The sequence below is a fragment of the Mus musculus genome, chromosome 6, assembly GCF_000001635.26.
Source record: "Mus musculus strain C57BL/6J chromosome 6, GRCm38.p6 C57BL/6J".
Lineage (NCBI taxonomy): Eukaryota > Metazoa > Chordata > Mammalia > Rodentia > Muridae > Mus > Mus musculus.
The window spans coordinates 34,879,118-34,895,770 of record NC_000072.6 but is presented as its reverse complement, the minus strand read 5'-3'; the positions used below and the strand labels follow the sequence as shown (position 1 = coordinate 34,895,770).

At 50.4% G+C, this 16,653-nt stretch overlaps 1 protein-coding gene across 1 annotated transcript in view; it reads left to right on the top strand.

The window, feature by feature from the left end:
• Positions 1-15,345, top strand: part of Wdr91 (WD repeat domain 91) — a 30,406-nt gene extending 15,061 nt beyond the window's left edge. The window contains exons 8-15 of the mRNA NM_001013366.1: positions 3,237-3,430; positions 4,234-4,384; positions 6,440-6,534; positions 6,649-6,817; positions 8,855-8,963; positions 9,593-9,705; positions 11,390-11,587; positions 14,803-15,345. Of these exons, the coding sequence (NP_001013384.1) occupies positions 3,237-3,430; positions 4,234-4,384; positions 6,440-6,534; positions 6,649-6,817; positions 8,855-8,963; positions 9,593-9,705; positions 11,390-11,587; positions 14,803-14,967 (1,194 nt within the window). The 3' untranslated portion in view covers positions 14,968-15,345. The remainder of the gene's footprint in view (positions 1-3,236; positions 3,431-4,233; positions 4,385-6,439; positions 6,535-6,648; positions 6,818-8,854; positions 8,964-9,592; positions 9,706-11,389; positions 11,588-14,802) is intronic.
• The last annotated feature ends 1,308 nt before the right edge of the window (positions 15,346-16,653 follow it).

Genomic DNA, 16,653 nt, shown 5'->3' with positions numbered 1-16,653 from the left:
GATGGCATCCGCTTTTCCTGATGGTGTCAGCTGTTCCTACCAAAAGCCCGAGGGACTTACTGGCTCACTCCCTGGGACACACTCTCCTGGGTGTGTCCTCTTGTCCACAACTGTGCCCTTATGCTAGTAGCTTAGTGGTGGCGAGCACACACTGTGGTCTTTTGAAAGATTCCAGCTGCTTCTAGAGTCTTGTCACAGCCCCGTCGCCCCCTTGGTGTTGCTGTCCTGAGGTATAACTGGAAGGCTATCAGGTGGCCCATGCACTATAGGTCTTGGGTGGGTCTGGATGAGCAGTGAGGGAGCGTAGTGAAGGACACTGGTTGCCACAGGAAGGCAGATGCTGGACTGCCCCTGAGAGCCCTGAGGCCTCTCTTCCTGCCTTCACACTAGCCTCAGTTTCCTTGGTCCACGCATCAGGAACATATCCTGGTTGGCATGGGTGCACTGTCACGGCCAGGCTTCACTTGACAGCTCTGTCTTCACACCTTTCTGTGTTTTCACCTTTGCCAGCCGGCACTCTTAGGGAAGGTGTTTAGCATCTGCCTCAGTCTAGTTCCCACACATGTAAGTGGGGTGGTAGAGACATCATCTGGAAGTGAGTTAAAGGTAAGCTATAGCCACTCAGCACAGTCAGCTCCCATTAAACGCTGTTCCCTACCTGTGCTGGGTAGATTTATGTCAACTGCATAAGCTATAGCCATCAGAAGGAGGGAGCCTTAATTAAGAAAATGCATCCATAGTATTGGGCTTATAGGCAAGCCTGTAGGACTTATTTTAAGTTAGTGATTGATGGGGAGGGCCCAGCCCAGTGTGGGTGTGGTCATCCCTGGGCTGGTGGTCCTGGGTTCTATAAGAATGCAGGTTGAGCAAGCCATGAGGAGTAAGCCAGTAAGCAGTGCCCCTCTGTGGCCTCTGCATCAGCTCCTGCCTCCAGGTTCCTGCCTTGTTTGAGTTCGTGGTGTTTCATCACAGCAATAGTAACCCTAAGACACTTGTACTAGGATAGTCGGGTATCACAGTGACAGACCTGATCATGTTGTTTTGGGGAGGATTGTGGAACAGCTTTGTAACTTTGGGTTAGAAGATCCATTGGGTCTTCAAAGCGTGGTCAGCTATTCTGTGAGAGCTCAGAAGGAATGGCTGTTGAGAGGAATGCAGACAGCGGAGGCCTGGCTTGGCTTGAAGTTTCAGAGGGAAATTTGAAAGCCACGTAAAGGCTATCAGGGCCATCGCATGTTTGCTATTTGTGGTTCTGGACCGCTGGGGCTGAAGAGTCACTTGTGACTTATGAGAGACCAGCACCACTGAAGTGAAACCTGTGTTTTCCTGGGACAATTGATGCTGGTCAGCTGGAGCTGAGAAACTAGCTGTGATTAAGAAGAGACCAGCATCACTGAGGTGAGATCTTCTGGGAAGGGTTTCCTGAGAGTCAGCACACAGAAGCTGTGTTGCAGAGGCAGACAAGATTGTACTTGTCTGGCAGCTGAACCTTGGTAACTGTACTGGGTTTGAAGGCATGAAAGGGTCGTGGAGAACAACTGAGGTTTGGTACTGTGAGAAGCCATTGCTGAAGGCACAGCCTCAGTAGCGGTTGAAGGCCCAGAGTCGAAGGGATCATGTAGAGAAGTTGAACTTGGCACCATGAAGAGAGCTGGGGAGAAGCCATTTGTAGTAGGAGACCCCAGCATTTTGGAGGTGCCAGTACCATGGATGGTGACCACCAGGACCAGCAACAGTGATGGAGTGGAGGCTGCCCATGCTTAGGAGACAAGCTGAGTGTGCTGCAGAGGGGGGAGCCAGAGGAGACCCTGGAGGAGCCCAGAAGATCCCAAGTGAATCCCGGATGCTGAACCTGGCGTTTTACACTGTTGGATTCGGATTTGCTTTCTTCAGACTGTGGTGCCTGTGCCCTGGTTCTTGCCTTTTGAAGTAAGAAAGTCCTTGCTTTTAATGTTATAGGAACTCAGTTGAGACACTTTAAGCTTTGGTTTTGGTTTTGGTTTTGGTTTTTCGAGACAGGGTTTCTCTGTGTAGCCCTGGGTGTCCTGGAACTCACTCTGTAGACCAGGCTGGCCTTGAACTCAGAAATCCACCTGCCTCTGCCTCCCAAGTGCTGGGATTAAAGGCATGCGCCACCACACCCTGCATTAAACCTTTTTTTTTTTTTTTTTTTAAAAAGGGAATTTGGAGTTTTACAGGACTTTAGATTAGAGAGACTAGATATTTTTAAAGAGTCAACTTTTAAAGTGTTTGAATTTGTAAGGCTATGGGACTTTTTAAGTTTATGAAATGTTTTATATTGTGCTGTCTTATTTGTATGATCTTGGGGATGAACAAAAAGGGAAGGGTATGGTTTATCAGCGACGTGCTTGTCAGGCTGACAATGGCTCAGTTTTGCTGGTTAGTTTTGTGACAACTTGACACAGGCTACCCTCATTTGAGAGGAGGGAACCTTGATTGAGAAAATGCCTATATGATATTGGGCTGTAGGCAAGCCCTTAGGGCAGTGGTTCTCAACCTTCCTAATCCTGCAACTCTTTAAGATAGCTCTTCATGTTGCACTGACCCCCAACCATAAAATTATTTTCTTGCTTCTTCGTGAATGCATTTTTGCTACTGTTACGAAGCACAATATTGTAAATATCTAATATGTGACCCCTGTGGGGGTTGAGACCCACAAGTTGAGCACCACTGCTGCAGGGCATTTTTCTTAGTGATTGGTACGGAAGGGCCCAGCCTATTATGAATGTTACTATCCCTGGGATGGTGGTGCTAGATTCTATAAGTAAACAGTCTGAGTAAATTATAAGGAGCAAGCCAGTAAACAGCACTCTGCCTACCATGGCCTCTGTCAGCCTCTGCCTCCAGGTCCTTGCCCTGCTTGACTTTCTGTCCTGATTTACATCAATTAAATAAATAAAGCCTTTCCTTTCCACCTTGCTTTGGCCGTGGTGTTTCATCAGAGCAACAGCAAGCCTGGCGCAGACATTACCCTCCGTTTGGCCTGCATCAACACACAGCTATGCCATTTGAGAGGACAAGCCCAAACCTCTCCCCACCTAGGGTCTGTGAGAGGGTTGCAGTTTCCAGGGAGCAAGCACCCCACTCTTCCCAGGGGAGCGGTGCGGAGCTCTCCAGCTCAGAGCTGACCCGTGGCGGCGAGCGCCTGTAGTCATCTAGTGTGTTTTTTACGGCGGAGGAGACCCTTTCTAAGCTGACATTCCACGCTTTGCCAGTCACAGTGTGCAGAGAGGAAGCCGGAAGTTAGTGGCGCAGAGGCTGAGCCCTGCCTGGAACTCCACATGGGGCCAGTAGAGGTGCTGGCCCGGGTGTCCACAGCCGGGTCTGAGGGAGACCGTCCGGAGCAGCCCTTCATAGTGCTGAGCCAAGAAGAGTATGGAGAACACCATTCATCCATCATGCACTGCAGGTAGGCCTGGGGAGTTAGGGTGGGGCTGGGGGTGGGGCCAGGGTGGGATTCTAGGCAGTTTGTGAGAGTGTTAGTGGCGGGAAGTGTCCCTGAAAGGGTCAGTAGAGTCCTGCAGGATGCTGCTTTTGTAGTGGTCACCCTTAGACCACTCAATTTTCTTGGCTTCATGTCAATGTTTGGATGGAAAATTTTACCAAGTTTGTATTTAGACTTAGTGAAAGCATGGCCTTGAAGAACAACCCTCAAGGCACAGGCAGCTTCCTGTTTAGACACTCCTAAAGTGCTTGGTCCTTGGGTTGATCTGGGGCCTCCTGAGGGAAGAGCTCCAAATTTCAGATGGCATCTCTTAGGGCACACCCTCTGCACATCTGCTGCTGTTCATCTCACATGTTCACTGCATGGCCTTGCTTGTCACAATGCGTATTGTTATTCCATATGCTTATTTATGTATTTCTTACTGTGTGCATGCGTGCTTGTTGTGTGTTTAAGTGTACACATGCATGCAGAGTTGTCCCAAAGGACAACTCTTGGGAATTGGTTCTTCTACATTTACGTGGGCTCCAGGGTATCTAAGTCAGGTCTCCAGGCTTCTGCAGGATGCATCTTTACTTTAATCAGAAAGATGAGCCATCTCTCTGGTGCCCTATAGTATTTCTCGAGTAGTCTACACACACCCTTTACTTGTAGGCTGTGAGCATCATTTTTAATGCATTTGGAAAGTTGGGAAAGTATCATTGTTGGGCTTGATGTTAGCCTGAGAGGACGAGGCCAGGACACTAATGCCTCCCTTTGTCCCATCACAGAGTGGACTGCTCTGGTAGGAGAGTGGCCAGCTTAGACGTAGATGGGGTCATCAAGGTGTGGTCCTTCAATCCCATCATGCAAACCAAAGCGTCCTCCATTTCTAAGTCACCACTGCTCTCCCTAGAGTGGGCCACCAAGCGAGACAGGCTGGTAAGTGACACTGTGTGGGCAAAGCTTGTTCTGTGCTTCAGTCAGAAGTTCTCAGAAGCTCTTGACAGGCTGAGCTGAGGAGGTAAACTGGATCCCGTCCCCAGTGCCATCATGGGGCCCAGGACCAAAGCTCTAGGCCTGGCCCAGCTGACATCTGCCTGGAGTGGCAGAGAAGTTATTCCTGGAGATTGTGAGAGACTTTATCCTGTCTGCTGGTGTATCTCAGGAGGCCCTGGCTTCCCATCATCCCTCTGCCTGTGTTTCTGATACAATATTAGTACACACTCTTCTCTTATTAAGACCTGACTGTCCCCGCCCAACGAGCCACAGCTTATGAGGGCTGTGCTAAGCTTGTGCCTTCCACAGGCCCTGTTGCTTGGGAGTGGCCCAGTGTTGGTTTTCCCACTGGACTTTCTATTTTGAGGCAGGGTTTGACATTAAGGAGTTAAGATTGATTGCTCATGGCCCAGCAGACAGGCGCTGATGTTTCTGGATGCCTAGGAAACACAGGAAGGAATTATCTTCATAGATGTTCTTCTCAGGGCTGTCCCTGAACTGGTGTCTACTTGCCAGGGGGGTGTGGAGGCCATTGTCTAGCTAATATTCCTGGGAATACCCCACACCGGAGCTGCTCTGGCATTAATTTGTTATTTTCTTCTACACTTTTATCCAAATGAAGTCCTAAGCTCCAGAGGTGGGGAGGACCCACTCTATATACTTCTGGAGGCCTTGATGGAACTAGAGCCAGAGCTGTCCCTGGAAGGGCAATTGGAACAGTCGCCTCCATCCCAAGACTAGCCAGGGCCAGTCCTACAGGAGGGAGCGAGCAGGAAGGGTGAACAAATGGGATTTAAAGCTGAAAGGAAGGAGCGAAAGATCAAAGGGTCTGAGGTTGCTAGTCCTGAGTGTTTCTTCTCTTCTAGAGATTTCATAGAAATTCTGTTTCCTGTTGCTGTAACAACATGCTCGAAGCTGGGTGTATTACAAAGAAGTTTCTCTAGCTCACAGTTCTGTAGAACCTGGTTCTGGCGTCTGATCAGTTCTGGTGAAAGCTCCCAAGCTTGGCTGCAGCACTTGTGTTATGATGGGAGCTCAGGCCAGAGGGAAAGATCCACGGTGGAACAGGAAGCCAGAGAGGGATGAGGGGCAAAGCTTGCTCTTACAGCTCTCAAGGGAGAATGAATGCATTCACTTTGAGCCCATCATTAATTCCCCTGAGGGTGACTCCCTCCGATGCCTGCTCCCAGTGGTTCAGTCACCTCTATTTATCCCACCTCTTCTGGATCCTGTCCCCCTCACTTCAAAATACTGCTTGGCTTTCATGACTTAATAACATTATTTTTTAAAAAATCAGCCAGGCGGTAAGTGTTTCACACCTTTAATACTGGCACTAGGGAAGCAGAGGCAGGTGGATCTTTTGAGTTGGGGCCAGTCTACAGAGTGAGTTCCAGGACAGCCAGGGCTACATAGAGAAACCGTGTCTCAAAAGTTTAAAAAAAGCCGGGCGTGATGGCGCGCGCCTTTAATCCCAGCGCTGGGGAGGCAGAGGCAGGTGGATTTCTGAGTTCGAGGCCAGCCTGGTCTACAGAGTGAGTTCCAGGATAGCCAGGACTACACAGAGAAACCCTGTCTCGAAAAACAACAACAACAACAACAACAAAAAAACAAAATAAAACAAAACCAAAAAAAAACAAAAACAAAAAAAGTTTAAAAAAAAAAAAAGAATCTTCATGTTTTATTTGCAAGTGTGTCTCAGAAGAGGGCCTCAGATCCCCTGGGACTGCAGTTTTAGATGGTTGTGAGATGCTATGTAGATCCTGGGACTGGAACTGGGTCCTCTGGAAGAGCAACCAGTGCTCTTAACCAGCCCCTCTCCATGGCATTTTAAGTGAGGTCTGTTGTGGCCCGAGTTTCCCTGGCTGCCTGGAGAAGGGATTTACTTACCCGTGCAGTCTGCCCAGCTGCACACTATGTGGGAGTGAGCCTGGCCTCTCTCACCATGGTAGTCCTCCCTGACCCTTGGCCTCCTCAGCCTCCTGCCTCTTCTCGCTGCAGCTCCTGCTGGGCAGTGGTGTGGGGACAGTGCGTCTCTATGATACAGAAGCCAAGAAGAACCTCTGTGAGATCAACATCAATGATGACATGCCCAGGTGAGTGGGAGCCTCAGGCTGCTATGGGTGCCCTGTGGGCCCCACCTCCTGGAGCGGGAATCAGCTCAGAGCCTGTGGTGGTGATTGTCTGACCCCGGCCTGTGTACGTTGCAGAATCCTGTCTCTTGCCTGCAGCCCCAACGGGGCCTCTTTCGTCTGTTCAGCCGCAGCTCCCAGCCTCACCTCCCAGACAGACTCCTCCGCCCCGGATATCGGCAGCAAAGGCATGAACCAGGTTCCTGGCAAGCTGCTGTTGTGGGATACAAAGACCATGAAGCAGCAGGTACGGGATCTGCCTGCCTGCGGGTCTCCTGGAGCCGGGCAGGCTGCCTGGAGGGCACCCCGTGTGAAGGGCGCGCTGCCCACACTCCCTATGTTTTTGATGAGTCTTCTCCCTTCTCGTTTCTTTCCTAATATTCATGGGCCCTTCTCAACTCTGTCGCCTTTCTCCCTTCCCAGAGATCGTGTCTTGAGTTTTGGGTTGCTGTCTCCTTACAGCTTAACAGGTGCCTTAGCACATGTGTAGTTACATGTGCATACAGCCTACCTAGTTCTGCTTTTTGGGCTTTCATACTTTATGTGTGAGGAGTTGCAGGGTGCCTTTTTTTGGTTTTTTTTTCAGACTTTTGTATTCTAGTTGGGAACAGGCCCATCCTCTAACCGCGGCTGTCTTCTCTGGCATTGTGCACTGAAATCAAGAGGTTGGCTCCTGGTTCAGCTCACCCCTCTGTCTGGCTATTAAGATCTTATCTGAGTATCTCAGTATGGATTTTCTAAGCTAAAAAATGTTTTTTTTAAAAACTCTTCCTGGTAGTGCATGCCTGCACAGTTAAGTATTTGGGAGGTCGAGGCAGGAGGAGCAGGCGTTCTAGGTTAGCCTTCCTCTAAATAAAAGAATAAAATTTCCACCCTCAACAAATAAATAAAGGTAAACAAAATTAGAATTGCAGCTTTGCAAGAGGATTTGTGTCTTTGTCCAGTTCTGGGCAACTCTTAGTCGTATTCTTCCAGTGTTAGCACGTCTCTGGTTCTCTCTTGCCTTCTCGAGTACCAACTTGACATTCTTAGGACTCTTCCTTTGTCTCACTTCACTGCCCTCATGACATCGTTTCCTCGGCTTTGACAGCGCAGGTCCTCCCCAGCGTCCCATCTTTAACTAGTCTGTGGGGACATTCATTGCAGGTCCTGTTTCTCATTTCCAGGAACACAGCGTCATCCTTACATACGGTGTGGTCCTGCTGCCGTCTCCTCTGTAGTCCTCGCGCTCTGGCTTTGAGCTAAACATTTTGAAAGCTCTGGAGTTCTGCTAACCCCACCCCTGCTGTTTCTGAGGATGCATGCTCCTCTCCCCTTACCTTCCCGTGCCCTGTGAATTTCTACTTCAGGTTCCTCTTTCTGGCCCTTTATCCTTGGGGATAAAAGCCTCACTGAGCATAGGACTGAAAGGGACTTGCTTTCACTTGGGCCAGGTGCCCAGAGGCTCCACCGACCGCTGACAACTTTGAAATCCATTCTCAGACTACACAGGGATTGTGACCACACTAGCCTGAGGTTGTGCTTAGCAGAGAGGTGCATTTTCTCAGCACTTTCTGTGAAGTTCTAGCTCATTCTTGTACGGAGGGTGTTCCTTTCCAGAGTCTTAGCAGCGTGTGGGGATTGGCCAGACCATTCACTTGGGGCTCAGGCTTCTGAGTGTTTCATGCCTGTTGGGTTCACTGGTCCACAGGGCTCTCCCCCTCCTCTTGTCTTTGGTCTCAGTGGACTCCTTTGTTTGCAGGTCACTACTGTGCCTGTGTGTGAATGACATCATCTGACATCAGCCTTGCAGCTTTTGTCCCCAGAGGGGTCTGCATTGTTGGAATGCTGCTCCTCATTGTCAGATTATAGCCTTAGATCTTATTTACATCACTGGCTTTGTTAGGTCCTGTGGATGTTGGCTCCCGTAGGAAGGGCCAGGGGCAGCTTTGGGATGTGTGTGTCTTAAGTGACTCAGGGCTGCCTGCAGTGGAAGGCAGCTGTTGGGGCTTAGTTCCGGCTGGCTACAGGAGTGTTCAGTAAGCTTGGAGTCCACTGGAGGGAGGAGAGCATGGGCTGCTGAAGTATGGCTTGCTCGTCAGTGCTTTGAAGTGGATTGTTGCCTCAGTGTAGAAATAGAATATCTGTAGGCCCAGTGGCATTGCCTCTCAGAAGAGCACATCGGTCAGTGGGCTTTGACAGACGCTCAGATAAGTCTCTTCAGAAGCAGGCCTTGGCAGGGGGAGTCAGGGAGGTCTGCGCTGGCCTAGCCTGCTGCTAATGGTGCTTCTGTCTGCATTCCCAGCTTCAGTTCTCACTGGACCCAGAGCCCATTGCCATCAACTGCACGGCTTTCAATCACAACGGGAACCTGCTGGTCACAGGGGCGGCTGACGGTGTCATCCGGCTCTTTGGTATGGAAGTGTGCTGTGGCAGTCCTGATCCCCTCCTTAAATGACCGAGCTGGGGTCAAGGCCATTGCAAAAGCCCAGTTTCAAAAGCTTGTTCTAGAGCTTGACTTTGGGCAGCGTCTTCAAAACTTCCACCACAGCCCACTTGTATGTGCTCAGTGTCTGTAGACACGGGGCGGGGCAGAGCCCAATAGTCCTTTGACCTTGAGCTGATTGTCCTGAGTTCTTGTCACCTGTGGGGGGCTACAAGGGGTCACAAGAGAACAGTGCCATCCTATTCATGTGCTATAAGGTGGCTTGTCTCCTGTCTCCAGGAAGATAGGCCTAGGCTCTAAAATGGGATAAGGTGACACCCATGTAATCCATCTCCATGGTGCCCGGGGGTAGTTACAGAGGTGTGATAGGAAGGACTTCTGTCTCCCTAAAACTTACAGGAACCCCAGGTGAGCTCTGTCCCCAAGGATCCCCAGTCCTCCCTTTGACCATATCAGGAGGCTGCTCAGAAAAGGTGACCTGGAAGGGTCAGCACTTTGTGGCCCAGGAGGCCCCTGGCCACTAGAGCAGCTGTCACAGAGGGTAAGGGGACCCTGCTATGCCCTGTGACCTTAACAGGTGTGGCCTTGCTCTCTCAGACATGCAGCAGCACGAGTGTGCTATGAGCTGGAAGGCCCACTGCGGCGAGGTCTACTCTGTGGAATTCAGCTGTGACGAGAATGCTGTGTACAGCATCGGCGAGGACCGCAAGGTAGGCGCCAGCAGCAGTGGTGGCAGCTGGACCGTCTGAGAGCCCTGGGACCGTGGCCTTCTTTCTGCCTCCATTTTAGCTTCCGCAAAATAAGGATACATACAAGTCTACCTCAAAGCATCTTCGTGGGGTTCAGTGAGTGCAGTGGGGTTTGGCTGTTCTAGTAGATGGGAATTCCATAACCTTCTTCCTAGTTGTAGCAAAACTGACTCATGTCACCAGAGAGGGAGCCACATGTGGGGAAGATATTCTTTGGTGAGTGGGGTTGGTCATGGTCACAAGACAGTGCATGGGGTTTGCTGACGAGTTGGAATGAGGATCCTAATGGGAAACAGATCCGAGCAGAGCCCAAAGAAGTAAAAAGTAAGCAGACCCCTGTCTCCTAATCACTATAGACAAGGCCCTTGTAGATTTCCTCTGTGCAAAGGCGTGTTAGGAAGTGGGAATGACAGTGGCCTTGCACTGAAGTCGGGGGTACGAGAAATAAGTAGGAGAACGACTTAGCTGTCTTATATACCCTCCTAAACCTGTGGGATTTTATACTGAAAACAGTGACTACAAAACCGTGTCTGTCTGTCTGTGTGTCTGCATGCATGCATGCATGTATGTATGTATGTATGTATGTATGTATGTATGTATGTATGTATCTGCCTGCCTGCCTGCCTGCCTGCCTGCCTGCCTGCCTGCCTGCCTGTCTGTCTGATCATATCTTTCTCTATAGCCCAGGGCTAACCTCAATCTTAGGGCAGTCTGGCCTCAGCCTCTTAAGTGCTGGTATGCCAGATGTGAGCCATCACACCTAACTGTATTGATTTATTTATATATTTCCTTAACTTATTCTGAGACCACATCTTAGTGTGTTGTCTAGGTTGGCTTCAACTTCTTTGGCTCCAAGGTGCTCCTGCCTCAGTCTCCCATAGGGGTGGGATTATAAATGCGTACCACTGTGTCCTGATTCATTTCTTCCCTGGGAAACTCTATAGGGCTTTTACGTTAAAGTTCGGCATCCTGTTCTGTGGGTGGGACTCCCAGGAATGGCGAGCGCCTGTCTGCAGTCTGGGCTATTCACTCTCCACATCACAAGTGAAACGCAGAGTGTACCACTCAACATGTGATTGATTGCACTGCTGAGCAACTGAACAGTGTTCGTAATCAGCCCATCTATACTTTGTCCCCAGGTCCAGAAACTCTAACTGGGCCCCAAATTCTGATAATACAGGGAGGAATAATGACAATATGAACTGTAACTTAAAAAGCACCTCCACACACTGGCCCACCTGCCTTGCCCAGGAGACCAGGAGGAGGCCTTGCAAAGCCGGTGACTATCTCTTTCCTCCCCTGTGCTCAGGCTGGAGGAACGAGGAGGGCTGGGCTTTGATACGAAGCTGTTAATTGCTTTCTAGATTTTTTTTTTCCCCTGAAGAAACGTGTATTGGTGAGAGACAGGACTGGGAGTAGACCATGGTCCCCACAGCCCTGTGTTGCTTCCTGCTCTCGAAAGGCTTTTCTGAAGGCTGTGGAACTGGTGAGGGAGGCGGTTGCCCCAGCCAGTCACTGCCCGAGGTTGGCCATGGCTCTTGTCTCCCAGGCCTAGGCGGTGACTGCTGTTGGGGGATCGGAGGGAGTCTGGGTAGTGGCCTGTGTGACTCTCTGAGGGAGCCCCTGTTGTGCCTTGTATCTGCAGTTCATCCAGTGGAATATCCACAAGAGTGGCCTCAAGGTGTCTGAGTCCAACCTCCCTTCAGATGCCACCGGCCCCTTTGTCCTGTCTGGCTACAGTGGCTACAAGCAGGTTCAAGTTCCCAGAGGCCGGCTCTTCGCTTTCGACTCTGAGGGCAATTACATGCTGACGTGCTCTGCCACAGGGGGCCTCATCTACAAGGTAAGTGGGTGGCAGAGTACTGGTGGGCAGGGACCTCTCTCTGGAGGTCAGCTTGGCTCACCTGAGTTGAGTGTGGCCCTGTATCCTGCATAGCTGAGTGTGGCCCTGTGTCCTGCATAGCTGAGTGTGGCCCTGTGTCCTCTGCCCTGCATAGCTGAGTGTGGCCCTGTGCCCTCTGTGGCTGTGCTCTCTGTGCATACATTGTTATGATTCTGCCCTTTTCTTGTCTTATTTTTGGAAATAGTATATATTCTCAAAGATGTCAGTAGGGCAAAGGGCTTCGGAGTGTGGGCCCATGCGCCTCAGGAGTCTGAGATAGGTAGGTTGCTTTCATCACTGAGTTAGAATAGGCTGTTTTACAGGAGGCCTGTGGGTCAGGTACACCAAAGCCTACATGGGAGACAGAAATTTAAGATGTTCTTTGTCAAGCTAGGATACAAGTTATCTACATAGTTCTGACTTTATCTTTGAAGATTTATTTTATTTATGTGTGTGTTTGTGTGCTGTATGTATTTATGCATTTGTGTGTAGTGGTATCAAGAAGAAAGCATCAGATCCCATAAAATTAGAGCCACAGGTGGCTGTAAACAACCCTAAGTGAGACTAGGCATCGGACTCAAGTCCCACTTGGCAAGAGCAAGAAGTGCTCTTAATTCCTGGGGATTGAACTCAGATCCCTGGCCTTGGCAGCATATGTCTTTACCTTCTGTATTAGTCGGGGTTCTCTAGAGCCACAGAACTTATGGGTAGTCTCTATATAGTAAGGGAATTGTTGATGACATACAGTCTGTAGTCCAACTCCCAACAATGGTCAGCAGCAGCTCTGAATGGAAGTCCAAGGATTTAGCAGTTGCTCAGTCCCACACGGCAAGCAGGTGAAGGAGAGAGTAAATCTTCCTTCTTCCAATGTCCTTATGCAGGCCTCCAGCAGAAGGTGTAGCCCAGATTAAAGGTGTGTGCCAACACGCCTTTAATCCCAGATGACCTTGAACTCAGAGATCTCCCGGTCTTTCTTATTTATTTATTTATTTATTTATTTATTTATTTATTTATTATATGTAAGTGCACTGTAGCTGTCTTCAGATACTCTAGAGGAGGGCGTCAGATCTCATTACAGATGGTTGTGAGCCACCATGTGGTTGCTGGGATTTGAACTCAGGACCTCTGGAAGAGCAAAGCAGTCAGTGCTCTTAACCACTGAGCCATCTCTCCAGCCCGAGATCTCCCTGTTTTAATCTTCTGGAATTCATAGCCACTATGCCTCAAGATCTCCATGCCGAGATCCATGTCAGAAATGTGTGTCTTCCAGCCTCCAGATTAGGATCACTGGTGAGCCTTCCAATTCTGGATTGTAGTTCATTCCAGGTATAGTCAAGTTGACAACCAGGTATAGCCACTACACCTACTAAGCCTTCTTGCTGGCTTGTCCACGTTGTTTTTGTTCCTGTTTATATATTGAAAAACACAAACAAAAACAAAGCAAGCAAGCGAACAAACATCCTCTCCAGTCAGAGCTGCTCAGTTTGATTCAGGTTCTGTACCACTGAGAGACTGAGTGGTGGGTGGCCTTCACACTTGGATCTTCCAAAGATGAGTGCTGAGCCCTGAGCCCAAGACCACGTGTCTGGTGCTGTGAGTTCCTCTCCCTCCTTCAGTGCTCATTTGAGAGTGTTTCCCTGACAATGGTGGTTAGTCTGTGAGACGGAGGGGTCCTCTCAGTGTCTGATGCCTCTGCTTGTCAGTCAACAAACAGCTTGGGTTTGAACAGCAGTTGTGTGCTAGGCCTGGCACCACTCTACTGCGGAATAGACCAAGGGGTTAAATAATGCCTGTGCTGGCCTGGAGTTCAGATGCAAGTTAGCACTGGAAGTAAGTGATAGACAGCTAAGCCCTGAGCAGTTCCCAGAGAACCTGGGTGGGGTCCAAGTTCTCAGGAAAACCTAGAGGGAGGCTGCAGTCTGTGGACTGGAAAGAGAAGGGGCTGGGAACAGGGGAGAGGACACTCCTAGGGCCCCAGGCTGGGCAGAGGCCTGCCAGTAGGGGACTCTGTGTGGGCTGAGATGGGAAATGAGAAGCTTCACACAGACCCAGAGGCTGCTCAGTGAGACCTGGGCTTGCGGTCAGTAAGGCTCCTCTTTCTGCAGAGGGCGGCAGTACTGTTCTCATCCCCCTGCTGCTGGTAGCTGCATGAGCTCTCGGGTGGATCTGTCTCTCCTTCAGGACACCCTAAAACACTAGTTACAAGGCTAGTTTTCCCCTTTAAGGCTTGCGGTACTTGACATCCGGGAGAGCTGTTCTTTGTTGTCTATATGGAGGAATAGCTGGATATGCATTTTATTTTAAGGCATGCAGCCTTTTCTCCACCCAAATATGGAGCATAGTCAGACTTGCTCTATAATCAGACAATGGATTGACGGGTTTTCCTGTGTAGTTTTTTAAAGTGTCATGGATGGTTCCAGTTACTCAGGGTGCCTGCTAAACTTCAGGTTGTATTTTTACAATCCATAAATAATTTAACCGATAGCTTTTTTAGTTATCTCTTCATGAATGTGAATGCTTTCTGCCGCTTGCTCTCAGGTGTCATAGTGTTGCTAGGAGTCATATTGTTTCTGATTCCCTGTGCAGTGCCTGTTAGCGTCTGGTCATTCACACGTGTGCACAGTTTTAGACGCGTGTGCGTGTGTGCGTGCGTGCGTGCGTGTGTGTGTGTGTGTTGCTGGATGGCAGGCTTGTTCACACATTCATCAAGGCCTTCCTATGCCTGGCCCCATTTGGAGTGATGCAGCTGGTCTTAGAGGTCCTGCCCTCCAAGGTTTATGTGCCCACGGTGAGAACTGTATGTGTAAGACCACGATCTAGAGTCAGGCAGTGGCTGGCAGGTGATGCTGTAACAGGTGGATGCTGTGGGAACACACGGGGAGGTGCAGGAGCACTCCCCCACAGATAGGTCAGGCTGCAGAGAAAACGCCTGCCATCTTTTGAAGAGCATCTCAGGGACTGGATTTCCACAAGAGGCGGGCTGACTACTGTCAGGAAAGCGAAGGTATAAACAGGCTTTCCAGAAAAGTGGGGCGTGGGCCAGGCTACATTCTCAGATTGGGGTGGCCGCTCCCAGGCTCAAGGTAGTTTTTGGACACTGAAAGTTTTTGGTTAGAGTGTGTATGTTTGTGAGTGGCGTCTGCTAATGCTGCTTCTTCACTCCTGTCCTCCTGCAGCTGGGCAGTGAAGAGAAAGTTCTAGAAAATTGTCTGAGCCTGGGTGGCCACCGTGCCCCTGTGGTCACCGTGGACTGGAGCACCGCCATGGACTGTGGGACGTGCCTCACAGCCTCCATGGATGGCAAGATCAAGCTGACTACCCTCCTAGCCCATAAGCTCTGATGTCGGGCCCGGCTGACACGGCACGGGAAGCAGAACCGTCTCTGGCAGAAGAGAGATGAGACGGGGGACAGGACAGGGCTCTGGTTCTGCACTGCCAGGGTGGTGGATCTTCAGGAAAGCCCCCAAGGGGGCTCAGTCGTCCTGACGAAGCCCCTGGAGCAGGAGATGTGGAGCAGGCTGCGTGTACTCCCTGGAGACTAGAACCGTGGCTATAGCGGAGCATGCTCCAGAGCACAGGACTGATGCTAAGGAAGGAGCCACAGTGGCCGGCGCACCCTGTTCGGTCCAAGAGGCATTGACTGTATTTTGTACATAATTGCTTATTTTTCTTATTTAAGGGGAAAAAAAAATCAGAGCAAGGTAATGCTCTTACAGTCACTTGGTGTCTCTTTCTGGACTATGTGAGTCGCCTGGCCCTGGTGATAGCCACAGCTCCCTGCCTTGGTTATTGGATGTCAGCTCTCACTAGCCTCAGCTGCCATGCCTTTCTGGCAGAATCCGGTTATAGTTGAGATGTACACCACAGTGCCCTCTTCTGGTCTCAAGCCGAGATCTGAGTGTCTTCTGCAGAACCTGAAAGCTGGGTAAGGTGCTGGCTAAGAGGCTTCTCAGGACAGCAGGCCTGAGATCTGGGCCCACCTCCAGCTCCTGCACCTTGGGGTCTTGTGGTCCCAGAACTCTCATTTGGTGGCTTCCTCCTCCTTCCATCGTGAAGTCTCTTAGCTTGAATAGTACCAGCTGCCTGCACCTCTGCCTGGCTCAGCTGCATCGGCTGTGCCTGTGCTCTGGTCTCTCACTTGGAAGGAGAGAAAAGCAGGAGTGTTGAGGCCTGGGCTCCCTTCTGGGATGGAAGGAAAAGTGGAAAGCGATATATAGGAAAACCCTATATATCATAGTTACTATTTATTATTGGTGTGCCTGTGTGTGTTGGGTGGGTGGGTGGGGGGTGGGGTGGGATATGCCACAACAAAGATCACAAGACAACTTGGTGTAGACTTAAGTTCTTTCTGTTCATCTTTATGTGTATTTGGGGGATCAAACTCAGGTGGGCAGGCTGCATGGCAAGTGGCTTTCCCCGCTGCGCCATCTCCTGCTCACGTGTTTACCCACGTCCACACTGACATGAAGGGGTCAGTCCGTTCTCTGCCGTGTCTCCACTCCGACTGACACACAGCCTCATCGTCTGCCTCACCCAGCTTTGTGGGCCTGGGTTCCGCCTGAGTCAGGAGCCCGTGATTTAATTTCCTCTGGTTTTCCTGTCTTATGGCGTGCTCTTTCTTCCAGCATGTTCCCCACAACTTGCTGAACCAGTGGTTTTAAGGCTCAGAGACAGAAAGAACATTCCAGAGCTTGTTCCTCCCCAACCCCTCCCAGGAAGAATGCATCCTTCAAAGCGCCTCTTTGGAACCCCTGAGGGCCTTAGTAGGGCTCTGTCCTTTGCTGTCCTTGAGTGAAGGTGTTGTGGGGCACAACCAAGAAGGCAGGTCACACTGCAAACCTTGAGTCACTCTTCTGGGGGCTGAGAACCTCGCCTGGCAGGTGCAAGTCTGCATTTCCCTCCCTGTGCCCTGGGGCCCTGTCTCTGCTGAGCCCCAAACCCATGCCCAGGAGCTCGGTGTGGGGTCTGGAAGTACAGTCACGATTACAGTGCCTGCTGACTAAATGAAGCTGACGGACACTTGTTAC